At 41.9% G+C, this 17522-nt stretch overlaps 1 protein-coding gene across 1 annotated transcript in view; it reads right to left on the bottom strand.

Annotated features, from left to right (window-relative positions):
• STAB2 (stabilin 2) overlaps positions 1–17522 on the bottom strand; it is a 175342-nt gene that overhangs the window by 125341 nt on the left and 32479 nt on the right. The window contains 4 exon segments of the mRNA XM_017895335.1: positions 5217–5350; positions 7252–7448; positions 8252–8377; positions 13583–13678. Coding sequence (XP_017750824.1) covers positions 5217–5350; positions 7252–7448; positions 8252–8377; positions 13583–13678 — 553 coding nt within the window.

Below are 17522 nucleotides of genomic sequence, written 5' to 3'. Positions count from 1 at the left end.
CTCCTTCCTTCCTTCCTTCCTTCCTTCCTTCCTTCCTTCCTTCCTTCCTTCCTTTCTTTCTTTTTCTCTCTTTCTTTCTCTCTTTTTTCTCTTTCTCTCTTCTTTCTTTTCTTTCTTTCTGATGGAGTTTTCACTCTTGCTGCCCAGGCTGGAGTGCAATGGTGTGATCTCAGCTCACTGCAACCTCTGCCTCCGGGGTCCAAGTGATTCTCCTGCCTCAGCCTCCTGAGTAGCTGGAGTTTTGACCTCCCAAAGTGCTGGGATTACAGGCGTGAGCCACCGTACCTGGCCGCCTATGAGTTTTCAAGCTGGACAAACACCTGGGGCATCATTTACTGATGAAGCCTTTGGGGTTTTTATGGAGAACTGGCTCTCAACCAGGGGCAATTTTGTTCCTCCCACCCCCAGAAACCATTTGGCAATGTCTAGAGACACCTTTGTTTGCTACAAATGAGATGGAGATCTACTTACACAGGCCAGCCCCTCACAACAAAGAATTGTCTGGCCAAAAATATCAATCGAGCTGAGGTTGAGAAACATTTTTATAAGGCATTACTAAAGTAGATCTAATCATGAAACAATTTAATACAATCAAATAACAGTTTCCTACTTAAATGCCAACCTCCTGTGCAAGCACTGTGCTATGCTAATTTAATGATGGAAAGGAGGAGACTGGTAACTCTGGGAAGTGACGTAATACAACAGTTATTGTTAAAAATTAATCGTGCTGTAAGTTACATTCCTTCATTTGAAGACAACTGTTAACAGCAAGATATGTAACCTTTACAAACCACTGAGTATGTTTCTCTCTAAAAGTTTAAGTTGTTAGGTGGCCAGTGGTCTGTTTTGTGTCAAGTGACTTGGCCTTTCTTTCCTAAGGATTGCAGGAGAATCATATTTTAATGGCCTCAGTGCTAATGGAATGCATGAGACATCACTATTTTTAATTTTTATTTCAAATCTCAGTCCAAAGTCTGAGATGTAATAAGACTAGTTTCTGTCTTAACTGTTCTCAGTTGAGCCATGGAACATTCACAACATCACCTCTTTAGGAAATTGTTTTATTTTTATTAGGAGTAAATGTCTCTTGCTGTCGTAAGGCTTTAAAAACACCCAGAAGCCATTTGCATTCTATAGTTATGGGTTGAAATTAATTACACTTAATGCTGGTTGAGATTTACTTAGTATATAGGGTGTCCTCAAAGTCTTAGTACAGTTGCTTCCTTTATTTCTTCACCAGTTCATTTCATTTCTTCATTGTTTCATTTATTCCTCCAAATTCTCACTCATTTCACTGTTTTTTTATTTCTTATTTTATTTTTATGTTTAACATTTGTGGGTACGTAGTAGGTGTATACAATTATGGGATACATGAGCTATTTTGATACAGACATGCAATGCATAATAATCATATCGAGGCAAATGGGATAGCTCTCATTTCAAGCATTTATCCTTTGTGCCAGAAACAACCCAATTACACTGTTTCAGTTATTTTAAAAAGTACAATAAATTGTTGTTGACTGTAGTCACCCTGTTGTGTTATCAAATACTAGGGCTTATTCATTCTATCTGTTTGTATTTTTTGTACCCATCATTTCACTGTGTTAATTGGTGACAGGCATTTTTGCAGCAAAGATGAGTAAGACATGGACGTTACATTCTAGTTGGGGATTGAGACAAGTAATAGTAATAGCCAGCATTTATCAAGAGCTCTTATGCTACATATTCTTATAAGGGCTTCAGTGTGGCATCTTTTCTAATGCAACAAACCTATGAGGTAGGTCCTGTTATTAGCCCCATTTTAGATAAGGAAACTGAAGCACAGAGAAGTTAAGTATCTCACTCAAGATCACACAGCCTGTAACTGGCAGCGCCTGTGCTCACCACCCCTGTGCTACATCCTTATCACAGTTCCGGACCCTAAATGCTCTCATAGATACATTCCAGAATGCTCTGGGAGCCCAGAGGGAGGGGCATCAGAGAGGACGGGAGGATGGGGGAGGCATCCTAGAGGTGGAGATACTTAGGCCAGCCATTGAAGGAGCAGGGTGTTAGACTGACTCACAGGAGGTGGGTGGAGGGTGAGGATGGTATCATAAGTGGAAGGAAGAGCACATGTAAGGGCCAGGAGTGGGGAGCACCATGGTATGTTTGAAGAACAGTGTGATGGACTGAATATTTGTGTCCACCTCAAAATTCCTATGTTGAAATCCTAACCCACAGTGTGATGGTATTAGGAAGTATGGCCTTTGGGAGGTATAATGAAATCAAGAAAGTAAAGGCCTCATGATTGGAATGAGTGCCCTTAGAAAAGAGGTCCCAGAGAGCTCCCTCCCCCTATCCACCTTGGGAGGACACAGTAAGAAGTCACCACCTATGAACCAGGCTTCACTAGATCCTGAAACGGTTGGTGCCTTGATTTTGGACTTCCCAGTCTCCAGAACTATGAGAAATAAATTTCCATTGTTTATAAGCCACTCAGTTTATGGTACTTTATTATAGCAACCCAAACAGACTAAGACAAATCATAAGTAGTTCAGCAGAACCTGAGGCAAGGTTATATTCACAAGTGTGGTGGAGATAATGCTGGCTTATCTGCACCTGCTATGAACAGCCACTTTTGGCCATACCCTCCATATCTTGGGAATAGTCTCAGGCCCTGGAAGCTGGTTTGGAGCTGTTTGGGCAGGAAATTACAGGCTTCTGAGTACCCCGAGTGTGGTCTAGTAGGGGGCCCAGGCTCTTGGGGAGCATGGCCCTTTGGACCTTCAGATTCCTTGCCCTGGTAGCCAGCAGAGGGCCAGAATTGGAGCCTCTAACATGTAGGGCCCAGGGGAGGGGCTTCTGTTGCCCAGGTCTAAGGGTCAAACTGCTGGAAACACATCCGGCAGTGGCTGAGCTGGGATTTAAACCTAGATCCATCTGCAACATCTCTTGCCACCGCACCATGTTGTCTTGGATAGGACTCTTGGGAAGACTGTTTACACTGAAGATATCCCAACTTGTGCAGATCTTATATAAACACTGAATATTATCAATGTCACTAACATTCTAAGAGTCCCTATATTTCACTGTTATTTGAACTTTTGCACAACTGGAACGTAAACTGTGCTTATTCCAATAGGCCCACTCTGTTGTGTCCTGGCTATTTTTTCAGCTGAGTTTAGTTAAATACGAGAGAAATGCTCATCTCTTCTCTTGTCCCTTACTTCCTATATCTATTAATAAGTAAAAATAAAAAGGCAAAGCATAAAGTTATTTGTTCTCAGTAAGAATCAAAACAGAGCTTAGAGTTTAAAAGCATATTATACACATGGACTCATTAGCTCTCCACCGGCAGAGATTCCTGGTCTCTAGACCTATTTGACAGGTGAGGGAACTGTGGTTTAGAAAAGTTTAGTCTTGTCTAAGGTCACCCCAGGGGGAGTGGTAGAGTTCATGTTTGAACCCACCCTTCTTGATCAGGTGGTCTTCTGTGACAAATGCAGTATGATTTTGAAGATTCTGCATAATCTACTTGCCATATTGAGAAAGCATAAATGAAATAAATTTTTATCCCAGATGAACTAAATTACCTGAGGACTGATGGATTCATATTTTATCAATATAACTTAGCTAGTCTTTTTACTTCAGCCTTTTGTCGACTGAAGACAGTCAATTTGAGGTGTGGGAAGGTTTGTGGGTGATACGTGTACCCCTAATACCACAATGTTAGTATATCTGACATTCCAAACACAAATTTGGATGCAGCTTGTATTATTCTGATATTCCCATTTCATTTTTAGATTTTATCTTCTCAAACACAAAGGAAAGAGATTGCTTAAGGTATTCTATTTAGACTTTCTCAGAGGGTGGTAAAACACGCATACACCAGCTTGTTTGGTTCTCAGTATTGCCAGAATATATATTTGAGGGGAGGGTATGCCTGGATGCATATGTGTGTTGGGGGCCTCTGTGCCTATATGCATGGCTGTGGTGTATTTGTGCATTCACATGTATCGAGGGATTTCTAGGTGTCAGGTTCTGCTCAGAGATTGATGAAGGTAATCCTGTTTAACTTTCGGCACAGCCCTGGTGGGAGGTACAGTTCTCTCCCTTTTATGGTTGAAGGGTTGAGCATCAGTTCAGAGAGGGCAGACTTGGGATTTGAACCTAAGTGTTCTGATACCCCAGCTCTTTCCACTCCATGTACAATAAGTACAGATCTATTTATTTGTCCAGATAGGACATGATGATAATACAACCTGTCGGGGCAAATCTACACACTGACCACCCAGTTATAAAAGGCGTGAACTTCCCAAAAGATGAAGGGGGCTCTGGAATCACAGAAATTGTTTTATCATGCTATGGTTTGGTGTTGATTGTGGTTTTCAGCTCACAATGGCACTATGAGTCTTTTGCAGATGTTGACGATAGCAAGAACTGAAAATGGAACAGAGATAGAAACCTCAGTCTGCAAGTCAAAGACTTGGGTTCTAGCTTCGGTTCAGTCACTAATGAAAATACATTACACTGGTGTCATAGTTTCCAGAAACATTCTCTCATGTAATCATCACAACAACCTTATGGAGTATAAATCATTGTACTCATTTTATACATGGAGCAACTGAGGCCAGAGAGATGGTGCCACTTTCCCAGGTCATGCATCTGGTAGGTATCAGTGCTGAGACTTAAACCTAGGTCTTTAGTCCAAATACCATCTTCTTTCTATCATGTGAGCTGCCTTTGCCTCAGAAACTTTCACAGAAATGTTTGTATTCACAGTAAACCCCTTCTTTTGAAACCTAGAGTCCAGGAAGCACCACTAGTGCTTATTCACTTTCCCTAGTCTTGTTTTGCACCACTAACAAGCAATATTTCATGAGTGAGGAAACAGGCATGTACATTAGAGGTCATACCCCTGTAATCTCAACAACCATTTGTTTCCCCAGTCACAGTGGCTTCCTTCTCCCACATTCTGACCACTTCATATCAAGTTATCAGGCCACATCAATATTCCAGAGTATTCTAATGGTCATTAAAAAGGAAATAATTATTGAGTGTTTAATTAATTAAAGATTTGTTGAGTACCTACTACGATCCTTCCTCCTGCTATGTGGGGTGGGGGTGGATACAAGGCTGAATAAGACACATTTCTTCCTCTTCAAGAAACTTACAGCAATGACTGGACACCATTTTCACTTGGAAAGGTTGGTGGAGGAATTGAAAAGACTTACCTAGTTCGGCCTGGTGCGACGGTGGTGCAATTTGCATTCCTATGACACAGGTTATTTGTTTTACATAGATTAGTCATACTGCACCCCATTCCAGGTACGAAATTGTGGTAATGCTCCTTGCACTCGCAGTGAGACTTCAGTAGACAGGGAGAGAAAAACAAATAGGAACCCAGTTAGTTACTTCAGCTGGCATTCTTCTTTAATTTGTATTTTTATTCTTCCATAAAAACTCACTCAGAGTATGTCTGAAGTGTGAACTTAAACTAAAAAATTGTCAAAGTTTCTAAAAGTAGAAATCATGTTTACACATGTCACCCGCTGGAAAGCTTATACTCCTTGCTTATAAAGTTTAGCTTCAATTTTCTTGTTTCCTAACTCTTGACCTCCCTAGCTCCATAATTCCTGGTTTTAGATTGTTTATAGGTAAGCAGAAATTGATGTGCAAATGGGAGGCATTATTACTTTAGAATAATGATTTTCAACCAGGAGTCTCAATCTAGGACACACTGGACAATATCTGGAAACAATTTTTTTTTCTTTTTGAGACATGGTCTCACTCTGGTTGCCCAGGCTAGACTGTAGTGGTGAAATCTTGGCTCATTGCAGCCTTTACTTCCCAGGCTCAAATGATTCTCCCATCTCAGTCTCCCGGGCAGCTGGGATTACAGGTGTAGATCATCATGCCCAGCTAATTTTTTTGTATTTTTAGTAGAGATGGGACTTTGTTCTGTTGCCCAGGCTGGTCTTGAACTCCTGCACTGAAGCAATCCATCCGCCTCCTCCTAGAGTGTTGGGATTACAGGAATGAGCCACCATGCCCAGCCTGGAAACATTTTTGAGTGCCACGATGGGAGAAGAAGGTGCTACTAGAGGTCAAGAATGCTGTTAAACATCTCACAATGCACAAGAAAGCCCCCTCCCACAAAGAATTATCCAGCCCAAAATGTGAAAAATGTCGAGGTAGAGAATCCCTGCTTTGGAATCATGCATATGCTGCTTCTGTGTGAACAATGGAGAATTTCTAAGATTTGAAAATGTGTCTTGGAACCCATTTTCAGAGATAAAACGTATGTTTTATCTCACACACAAGGTCTTGACATTCGTGGCATAACATTAATTTTCTCTTAAAGACCCTAATTTTACAGATGGGAATTTAGCCCCTTGAATTTTTTTGCCATCCTGCTCCAGAAATCGATAGCAGAAAAATGTTGCATAACATATCTTTTCTCTTTGGAGGCAAGGTTGGGTGGATACTCTTCAGGGAATTCTAGGAACATTCCCATCAGCTAGCATCCGGGTGATTAGACTGCATGGCTGTTTGGGTCGGGCACTGAACTCTTCCTCCTACCTGTGCAGCAACATCCTTCTGTATGGACACATTTCCTTCACTGAAGGCTTGATGTGCAGTTATGGACACATAAGGCATCCAATAAATAAACACGCAATGGATGAATGTGCTATTAGGGCCAAGGCTCTTTCCACTGGATTTTTCAGTGAGGGTCTCTTGACCAGATTTTTTTTATCAGTCAAGGTCCCGATGTCATTTAGAGGGACAGTGTCTCTCCCCAGAATATTCTCACTGCTCCCTATAATCTATCAGTGCTGCCTGATGTTTTATCTGTTTCATTCCTTTGGGACAGGGTATTTTTGGTTCTAAGAGCACTTTTTAAATTAGAAAGCCATTGCAGCATGGAGGATTGCTGGTAAAAGTCAATCATATGTTCAACAGTTAATTTGTTAATCTAATTTTGAATTATGTATATATTTTGCCAAACACCATATAGGACTGTCACTAGAGAGAATGTAAGACAATTAAGTTTGGATGGGGAGCTGAGAAAGTGTGAGTTTAAAGGATAGACTGGGTGAGCCGGCACTGATTTCAGGCCCTGAGCACATGGAGGAGTGTCTGGGAGGGGAAGACCAAGTGGAACACTGAAAGGGAGAATTGGGATGGCATAGAAGACAAATGATACCTATGACACATAGTGGCTTGTCAAACTTCTAGAGGTTTCAGTTCCCTGCATCATTTGCTCACCTGTCCAGGCCCATCATATTTGCACACTGTAGACTTTGTAGGGCAGTTTCCAAAGTTAGTTTGGCAGGGGTCCACAGGCAAGCACACTTGGCCATCCCCATGGTAGCCTTCTTGGCATGTACAACTGTGCCGATTTGGTCCCAGGTACGTACAATGAGCATGAGGGTGGCAGATTTTTTGTAAACACGGATTGATGGCTTGAGGGGCAACAGCAAAATGAGAGGCAGTTAGTGAACAGGGATGGAGAAGAAAACTGAAGTGTGAACAACAGTGGATCACAGCTCATCAAAGCTGCAAAGGCAACTCACAGTTTTCAAACACAAATATTTCCTTTCATTTCCCCCATGAACCAGACAGATTTATGTATGGTCATCAGAAATTGTAAAAATATTGTGTTGATATATTAGTTGGTCATTTGGTGTATGTAGTTGAATATAAAATAGCATGAAAGAAAACACTAACACTTACAGAATTTATAATGTGTACTAAGCCCTGCTCTAAGAAGTTGCTATGTATTAACTTATTTAATCTTTACAATAATCCCTGAAGGTAGGTACCATTATTATCTCCATTTCACAGATAGAAAAATGGAGACACAGGCAGGTTAAAGGTCATGTAGTCAGTAGAAGGCAGATCTGGGACTGAACCCAGACAGTCTGGCTTGAGAGTCCATGTTTTTAACTGATATATAATACAGCTTTTAATAAAGTGAATAAAATCAAAAAGATAAAATAAGAAGCATTAAATGTTGTTCTAACATTGATTAAGGTGATATAAAAACATGTAAAAATCTATATATATGATTTCATAAGAGAAGGAGAAGTTCCCATTTATGAAGCATTTTGCTTGGCACTTTTAATATACATTTCACTCAGCTACACAGAGAGAAGTAGAAATGGCCATTGTGTTAAGGAGGTTGTGAGGGTTTTTTTTTTTTTTTTTCTTTTAAATAACCTAAACATCTCAATGAATAAACTAGCGGAATCTAAATTCTACTCACGCTCGCAGTATTTGCCATCGCCCTGGTAATTGGGAAGGCATTTGCATTCCAGTTTGTTTTCATCTTCAGTGGAAGGTGAACATCTGGAATTTTCTGGGCAGAGCAAGGCTGCACATTCAGGGATGGCTGCATAGGAAAATTGTTGAAGTACTTGCGTTAGTAGAATAACCAGTTCGTAAGACCCCAAACTGCAGTATTCCCTTTTATTAAAAAGCAATACAAACTCATTGTAATAATTAAAAAAAAGAGCACATAAAATTAAAATTGTCTTCTTCTTAGTCTCCCAAAGTTGCCAATATCATCAATCAATAAAATATATTTATTTATAACATTTATCTGTATGATTTTGTAACAAAATAGAATCCTGTTAAAATATTTAGCAATGTAATTTTTAATTTAACAATATATTATGAAAGTCTTTAAGGATCTGCCTTGATCTCTAGTAACTGCATAGTATTTCAAAAGACAGGCGTGATGTAGATGGCTGTCAAAAACTATGAAGGGTCTGACATATCAGCCAACTTGCAAAGTGAACAAGTTGGGCTGATAAAGTTTCATGGATGGTGGTAGAAGATACAAAACTTCTGGGTCAGAGTGGAAGTACAGCTTAATACTTAACAGCAGGGGCAGCAGCCAGGGTATCAGCATTTTGGCACCAGTTTTTCCAAACTTCAATTCCCATGGGGCAATTCAAAGAGGACTAGACTGAGATATGCACATGCAGTGGGTTTCATTATAGGAGGTGAGCCCTGATCTTAGGGTACCTAATTTTTTTTTTTTATTTTTATAATGGGCAATGTATTATTTAGGGACAAACAGGAGACAGAAACCACATAATTATTTGAACAGGGAAAGTTGTAATATAAATGATTATGAACAATTAAAATCATGAAAAATCAGCCAGTGAGAGTTTAAAATAAAAGAATTCTAAAGAATAAAGAAATAGCAGGTCTATAAAGAGCAGCCACTGTACTAGGGCTGAGACAAGTACCCAACATACAACCTTTTTCCCTCCAGGCTGCGATCTGAATATCACCGGAAAAAGCATGGCATTAGTCACAAGATAGCAAAGTTGCAGAGATGCCTTGACCATATTTGCTGGAAATCTGCTCTCTGGGGTGGCTGGCAGGTCATGTGTAGGGAGGTCACAAGCCTTGGAACTCACTAGGTGCCAAAGGAATCTGCTAGCCAGTGGGAGCTGCTGGCAGCAGCAGCTAAGAAGCCACCTCTCTGTCATGCAGTGCACCTCTGTGTGTTGTTCAGGCCTGGGCAGCTCCAGACCAGCTGTGTGGGATTCAGGGGGTGTGTCCAGCTCCCCAGATGGCCAGCTCTTCAGGGGCCTTGCTATGCATGGGACTGAGGAGAGGAGTACAGAACAGCTTTCCCCTGGGCTGAGGCATGGGCCTGTGCAGTCTGGGGCTCCTGGCTGTGCTGCTACTTTCTAAGTCAAGCACTGGACAGTGTGCAGTGGCCAAATGCTGGAGGGAGCTGAGCTCTGCAGGAATCCGGCACTGGAGAAACTATGTGGGGCTAAGAAACAGAGAAAAGTTGTTTTTTGGGAGCCTGGTGAGTGAGTCAAACCAGAAACAGGGAGAGAGTCCCCACCTCTTCCTCTACAGTCCTTCTTTGATAAGGCTTCTCTACACTCTTCATTGATAAGGCTTCACATTTTGCTAGCTAGCAAAGGAGAATCATTTATACAGCCCAGCTCCATTATCACAGAGTGGGCAAAAAGGGTGACTTTGGAGCTGAGAGGCACTGGCAGTAAGCATGCCTGCCCTTTGCTCCTGAGGGAGATACTATGTCTTCCAAGTCTGTTCAGTATACAAACATCCTTGGACAGATGATTTGGAACAAAGAGCAGTCAGTATATTGCTCTCAAGATGTGCACACATGTGAGAGATGCATGGAGAATTGTCTCCCAACAGTGGCTAGTTGAGTAAAATAGTTCACAGAGACTATTCCCCCACCTCTTTCATAAACCAGAAGTTTTGGCAGAAAGTGGCTGCTCCTTCAGGATTACATTTTCCACCCCACTTTACATCCAGGAAAGGTCACGTGACTAGTTCATGCTGATGGAATATTGAGTAGAGGTTTTATATATTTTTCCTGGACTTTCATAAGCAAGTGCCTCTCCATCTTCTCTTTCCCATCCGTGATGGCTGGAAGCAGAGTACTCTGAGGTACTAGAGAATGACAGAGTCACAAGATGGAAAGATCTGGATCCCTAATCACCATGTAGTAGGGAGCTGGCACCAGCCAGGAACACCCACATTGGACTGTTACATGAGTGAGAACTACACTTTTTTAGTGTTGAGCCAGACGTTCCCAATAATTTTTTCATGGTACCCTGACATCAAAAGAAACACCGAAAAGGTTCATTTATTTAGCTGTTAGAATCACTTAGCAGCCATTTGAAAAAGTGACATGCTTAATAGAAAATGTCTATTTTAAGTAACCACATTGACCTACGTATAAGACATGTGAGTGTGTTGGACACTGCACAACTTCTCAAACTTTAAAATTTGATACAGATTGGAGACTGGCACCCTCATTTCAGTCACATTGATTTTTACGTGGTACTTGCCTTTTATCATAGTAATCACTGAAAATGTACCTTTGCAAAGATATGATGTCACTGCAAGGACTTAGTGCGACCTCATGTTGAAATTGTGAACTAACTCAAGCTAGCCGTTCATGTGGTATCTGACAGATGTATCTCTGTGTTTCCCTCAGAAATTTAAAATATCCAATAGTAGCCAGTGAATTTGATTGTAGTACCTTGGGACACCCTGGCACACAATTTTAAAACCATAGTGTTAAGCCATTGAAGTTTTGTGTTTATTTTTTATAGCAACTAGCATTATCCTAACTAGTATAGGATGTACCACAACTTATTCAACCAATTTCCTACTGGTGGGAATTCAAGTTGCTTTCAGCTTGTTATCTTCCTACAAATAGCATTTCCATAAATTTCTTTGATCATATATGCTTACCTTTGCCTAATTCCTTTCCTCTCCTGGGGTAAATCCCTAGAAGTGGGGCCACAGAAGCATACTATAAGCATGTCTTCAAATTTAGTAAGTAAATTTCCCCCATAGGTTGTAGGAATTCACTGTCATTTTTTTCATACCCACAGATGGATATTATCTGTCTTTTCAATCTTTGTAACATAGTGGGCAAAATTAAAAAAAAAAAAAAAACGAAAATAAACCCCAGGACTCCAAATATGACTGCATTTTAATATGTATGGGTGTGACGATTAGTGGACTTAGCACCTTTTTCATGTTTATTGCTGGTTTTCATTTCTTTTTGAGACAGAGTCTCGGTCTGTCACTCAGGCTGGAGTGCAATGGCGTGATCTCGGCTCACTGCAACCTCCGCCTCCCAGTTCAAGTGACTCTCCTGGGTCAGCCTCCTGAGTAGCTGGGATGACAGGCACCCGCCATCATGCCTGGATGATTTTTGTATTTTTGTAGAGACAGGGTTTCTCCATGTTGGCCAGGCTGGTCTTGAACTCCTGACCTCAGATGATCCACCTGCCTCGGCCTCCCAAAGTGCTGGGATTACAGGCATGAGCCACCATGCCCAGCCTGTTTTCATTTCTTAGTCTGAAATTTAGACTTTAGACTTTACATGAATCCAATTTTTATTATAAAAATGTATCTGCCATGTGGATTTTAAATATTTTCGTCCTAGTCTCTTGTCATTTGGCTTGACAGAATTATTATTATTTTTTTACTTGGAAGCATATCTATTAAGGTTTTCCATTAGGCCGGCTTCTGTAGTGGGTCTCCTGCCTTACTGAGAAGGCCTGTGCCCAGGAGTCCATTGGACAATGGCAGGAGTGACCAAGGAAGGGGGCTGACTGAGGATCACAGAAGGCCCGTCCCACCCATTTGCCTTTGCATTTGGACTGGAAGCTTGCATGGCTGTCCCAGCTACAGGAAGAAGGCAGAGGCTGAGTTTATTCATTCTGTTACTACCACCGCTCACGGCATTTCAACTGCTTCCAATAAAATGAGTTTGCATTTGCTGACTTTCAATCTCACCCAACCCTTTCATTTTACAGGAGACTAAAGTCCCGAGGAAAAGTTAAATGAGGCTAGTGGCACAGGCGGAATGGCCGATTTCTTAACATCTCAGCTCCCAATTTACCCTTCAGAGCCGGCTCTGCCACCATGTGAGTTTCTCCTTCACAGAGCGATGTTAAGCTTTGCCAGTAGAGGGCGCTGGCGGGAGGCAGGGGCTCCTCTTTCTGCCTCCAGGGAGCCATGTGGTGCGGCTGCTGCCTGTTCCTTTGCTGCTGCCTGTTCCTTTGCTGCTGCGGGGTCTGCTCAGGAATGATCTGCCCCAGAGGTGCACCCAGAGATCCTCGGTGACTGACCTTGCTTCCTTGGCCTGGACCTAGCGACCACCTTCCCACAGTCCTCTTGACATAGGCATTATGTATTCCAGGTTTTTTGCCTGAGAGGTCCCCGATTTCTTGTGCCTCACCCACCAGCCTCAGCTCCCCAAGGCCCTGGAGGGTTGCCCCATGCCTGCTAGGTGACTGTGGTCCAGTGCTGGCCTGGATAAAACAGCAAACTTCTCGGCCACCCACCACATCCTCTCCAACAAGGTTTAAATCCAGCCTTGGGGACAGCCACCCTCTTCCAAATTTGTCCCTCCTTTGTTACGCTCCATCCTCTCTAGAGTTCTGTTTGCATTTTTTACAGCTGCTCTCCTATCACAGCTTACTAATTATCCCTATTAAACTTCCCTTGTTTAAATCACCCCTCAGTTTCTAGCTCTTGATTGGACCCAGTATAATAGATTGCTTTCAGAATTTCCCATGGATTCAAATAACTTGAGTCCTAGCTCTCCTATTTACTACTTGTGTGGCCTTTGGTGAATCACTTAGCCTTGGTTAAGCACCCTTTCCTCTTCCTTAGGGCTGTTAATGTGTTCCACCTTTGAGGCTCATAATCGAGAAGATGCTGTGTCTCCTTTACTAGGTGACTAACTTGTTGCAATGGCTTGTGTTGGCTTCCCAGCCCCAGGGTCCCTCTTTCCATTCTACCCTTCATGTGGCCTCCAGCTCAACCTTCCTAAAACACAGCTATAGCCTTGACACCACACTGCTTCTGTTCTCTCTCTTCCTCCTCCTCTCTTTCCCTCCTCTTCTTTTCTTTTCTCTTCTACATTCTCTTTTTAATTTCTGGTTTCTTTCCAGAAAACTTTTGGTGGTACCTTGCCCTTGCAGAGAACCAGTAACAGATACAAAATTGAAATGCATACATTTGTGCCTATTTGATCTGGTGTGGCATTAAGGAAACTAGCAGTACTTACGCTTGTCACACTTGGGACCAGTGTACGCAGAGTAGCACTCACAGGTTCCATCGCCATCTAGTCCACTGTTGCACACCCCATGCACACAGTTGCACACTGGAGACAGAAAGTGGGAGATTTTTATCACCTGACATAGACTGTTGCTAAACATTCTGGAAGGCTAGTATTTTCAGATCATCTTTGCTGAGACTCCGCATAGTAAGGTGAAGAAGACTATGGATTTGAAGTCCTAGAGACCCTTGTTTGAACTTTGGTTCCTCTCCCTTTTATCAGCACCAGGATTTGTTTTTAACATATGGATAATAATGTCTACTTCCTGGGATTTCTATAGAGTCAAGTAACATAATGTATATAAAGCATGGGGCATATGATGTGCATTGGAGTTCTTTCCCCTACTCTCAAACTATTTACTTCATCTTTGGATATCTCAACAAGAGAATTAATCTAGTGTCTTATATACACCTGTTATGTTTAAAAGAGAAAAGCTACTACTAACTCAATCACTGTTGGTAGCAGATATCTATACAAATAAGTCCTACCTATTGATGGGGCAATGCAAGGATAAAAAAAGGAAAATACTCAAAAGGGTCTAGAATAACCATGCCATATTTTCTAGCTTGATGTTTTAGCCCAGTGACAGATCATTTCAGGGATGATAAATGAAGGGCATTTGAAATGGATGTGAATGGTCAACTCTTTAGTTTGCGGTTGGTTTGTAGCAAGATTTACTATCAGGCTAGGCCATCAGCATCCTATGGCCAGCCCTCTCTGGAGCATGCTGTATTAGTTTTCTATCACTGCCATAACAAGTTCCACAAACTTAGTGACTTAAAACAACACAAATTTATCTTATAATTCTGGAGGTCAGAAGTCCAAAATGTACTCATTGAGCTAAAATCAATGTTTCAGTTGGGCTGCTATTGCTCTGGAGACTTTAGTGGAGAATCTTTTGTCTTTTCTAGCTTCTAGAGCACATCTTTCTTCCTGGGCTCAGGAAACCCTTTCTCCATCTTCAGAGCTAACAATGGCAGGTCAAATACTTCTCATGCTACCATTTCTATGGTTCTCTCTTCTGTCTTTGTCATCCACTTACAACAACCCTTGTGATTACATTGGACTCACCCGGATAATCCAGGCTACTCTCCCTATCTTAAATCAGTCAATTAGCAACCTTAATTCTACCTGCAATCTTAATTCTCCTTTGCCACACAACCTAACATATTCATAGGTTCCAGGGATTAGGACATTTTGGGGGCTCATTTTTCTGCCTACTACACGTGTCTTCAGTGCATGTAAGCCAACTTAATATTAGCTTAAATGAAACATAAGTAAGAAGATGCACCTGCTTAAAAACTTAACCAGAAATACCAGCAAAGCAAGGATCAATGAAGTTTAAAGTATTCCAAACATCTAATAAGTCATCAAGTCCTTTGTTTTCTCTGTCTCTATCTCCCACCTTGATCTTCTGCTCTTCATCTCCACTGGTGCCATTTTTGTTCAGACCTTTATCATATTTTGCCTGGACTATTGCAGTAGCATGATACCTGGTCTCACTATTTCTAGTTTCTTGCCTCTCCATTTCATTCTTTTCATTTGATTAGCAATGGCATCAGGGTGACCTTCCCAAAAAATATCTCAATGACTCTCAATTACCAACCAAATAAAAGTTAGATTTCTCAGTTTGGTAAACAATGGCCGTTCCAACCTGACTCTAACCTTGGTAAGTTTTCATTTTCATCTTTCACCACTTTATTTTATACATCTTCAATTCTTAGCATGTGGGATGATTCATTCACTATTCATCATCCTTCCTTTAAAACACTTATGGAATACATATTATGTTCAGAGTACCACGCTAGAGATTAATGCCCAAAAATAAACAGGACAAAGTCTCTGCCATCAAAGAAATCACAATCTAATGACAGAAGAAAACAGCCAATCCCAATGCACTGGCATAAATGCTATGAAACGACCAACCAATGGGAGCTGGCCAGGAAAAGAGAAAGTGGGGTTGGCCCAGGGAAGACCATGCCAGGTGGAAGCAGCAGGAAATGCATCTTGCATGTTCACACCTCCAGGCTTTTCCTCTGCTGTGCTCCCTTTCGTGTGCTAACTGGAATCCTTGTCATCCTTCAAGGCCGGCCAAAGCCCCCACTTCTGTGTTGCCATCTCAGTGGTCTCCAAACAATCTGTGCTCCTCTGGCTCCAGCAGCACTTTCTTTGTGCCGTGTCCACTATTGCATCCTACGACAACTACAGATTTGTTAATGCCTGACAGCTGAAGACCACCAGGAGCGCACCAATGGTCAAATCAAGTCAGCAGCAAGGGTAAGCCATTCTGGGAGAAGTCGCAGTAGGCTCTTATGTCAGGCAGGAGAGACTGGATAGTTCTCATGGTCATCCATTGTTGTTGAGTCTCTGTTCAGACATGATTATTCCCTGGCCTAATTTTTGTCTTTTCCTCCATGGATATAGTGAGTCTTTTGTCTGATGGTGATATTCTGCGAAATTCTTTATGCTTAGCAGTGGAACACCACAGCCTCTCTGGTAGCAACTAGGCCAGCAGCCAGGAGACAGCTGTCAGGGCTGCTGTTTTATTTCTCAATCTGTATATTTTTCTCCCCTATTAGATTGGGACTGCTTGGAATGACCTCCCCACCCCTGTATTTCCCCATATGTTTTACGGTGCCTTGTAACAATACCAACAACTACGCAACTAAATTTTAGATAACGACATTGCCTAGCAGGGCCAGGATTAGGGTGAGGAGAGTGAAACAGCGTCGTGCAAGTGCAGAGCTGCATCCCGCTGTTATTTAGCATTTTGATGTTTCATTCAATAATTTTAAAAGTATTATTGTCATGGGTTGAGTTTTGTCTCCCAAAATAATATGGTGGAGTCCTCATCCCCAGTACTTCAGAATGCTCCTGTTTGGAAGTAGGGTCATTGCAGATGAAATGAGTTAAGATCAGGTCGTACTGGAGTAAGGTGAGCCCATAATCCAATATGACTGGTGTCCTTATGAGAAGGGGAGACACCACAGACACGATGGGAAGAGGCATGTGAAGAGGGAGGCCGAGATCGGAGTGATACTGTCACAACCAAAAACAGCTGGGGCTACCAGAGGCTGAAAGAAGCAAGGAAGGACCTTCTTCTAGAAGCTTCAAAAGGAGCATGGCCCTGCCAACACCTTGATATTTGACTTCTAGTTTCCAGAACTGGAACAATAAGTTGCTGTTGTTTTAAGCCACCCAGTATGTAGTACTTTGTTGCAGCTGCCCTAGGAAATCAATGCAGTTATTGATCTTGATTTTTGAGTTGTTTTGATGCCTCCTTAAATTTTTCACCTGAGGCCCCACACTTCTCTTTACTGAGTGCTTACTATCTAGCAGGCATTTTGCCAAGTGCGTTGCATGCGTCATCTCATGTTTACCACATCCTTTGAGGTAGGTATCATTACTACCTGTGTATCACACATGAATAAAAGGGAGATAGCTAGCTCAAGTAGTCCCTCAAATAACTGAAGAATTAAATGGGATTTGCAGTGTCATCCTCCCTTCAAAACTCAATTGACATTGTTTCTATTTTAGCCAAGCACTTTGATATCTACCTATGGCTGTGGATTTTTGGAATAAACAAGTTCTGGAGAGCAGTAAAGTTGGTTATGGAGATAGTGGGGTGAGGAGGGAGTGTACTATGGGCTCAGTGGAGAAGATTCAATTCAATTCAAAAATATTTACCCAGCTTTATCAGGCACTAGGTATACAACATGTGAGTAATTGATAATATCTAAAGTCTAGGAGCTCGCAGTGCAGTGGGAAGCCAGGCTCTAGGAGATACAGTGACAATTCCTGTCCCAAGTACTGTCATGCAGCCATTGGAGGAAGGTGAGGGCCACAGAGGGTTCCTGCTCCCAACTCAGATGCAAATTGCAAGTGTTGT

The sequence above is a fragment of the Rhinopithecus bieti genome, unplaced genomic scaffold (genome assembly GCF_001698545.2).
Source record: "Rhinopithecus bieti isolate Rb0 unplaced genomic scaffold, ASM169854v2 scaffold_24306, whole genome shotgun sequence".
NCBI lineage: Eukaryota > Metazoa > Chordata > Mammalia > Primates > Cercopithecidae > Rhinopithecus > Rhinopithecus bieti.
Note: the sequence above shows the minus strand (reverse complement) of the source record. Positions and strands in the feature narration are given on the sequence as shown.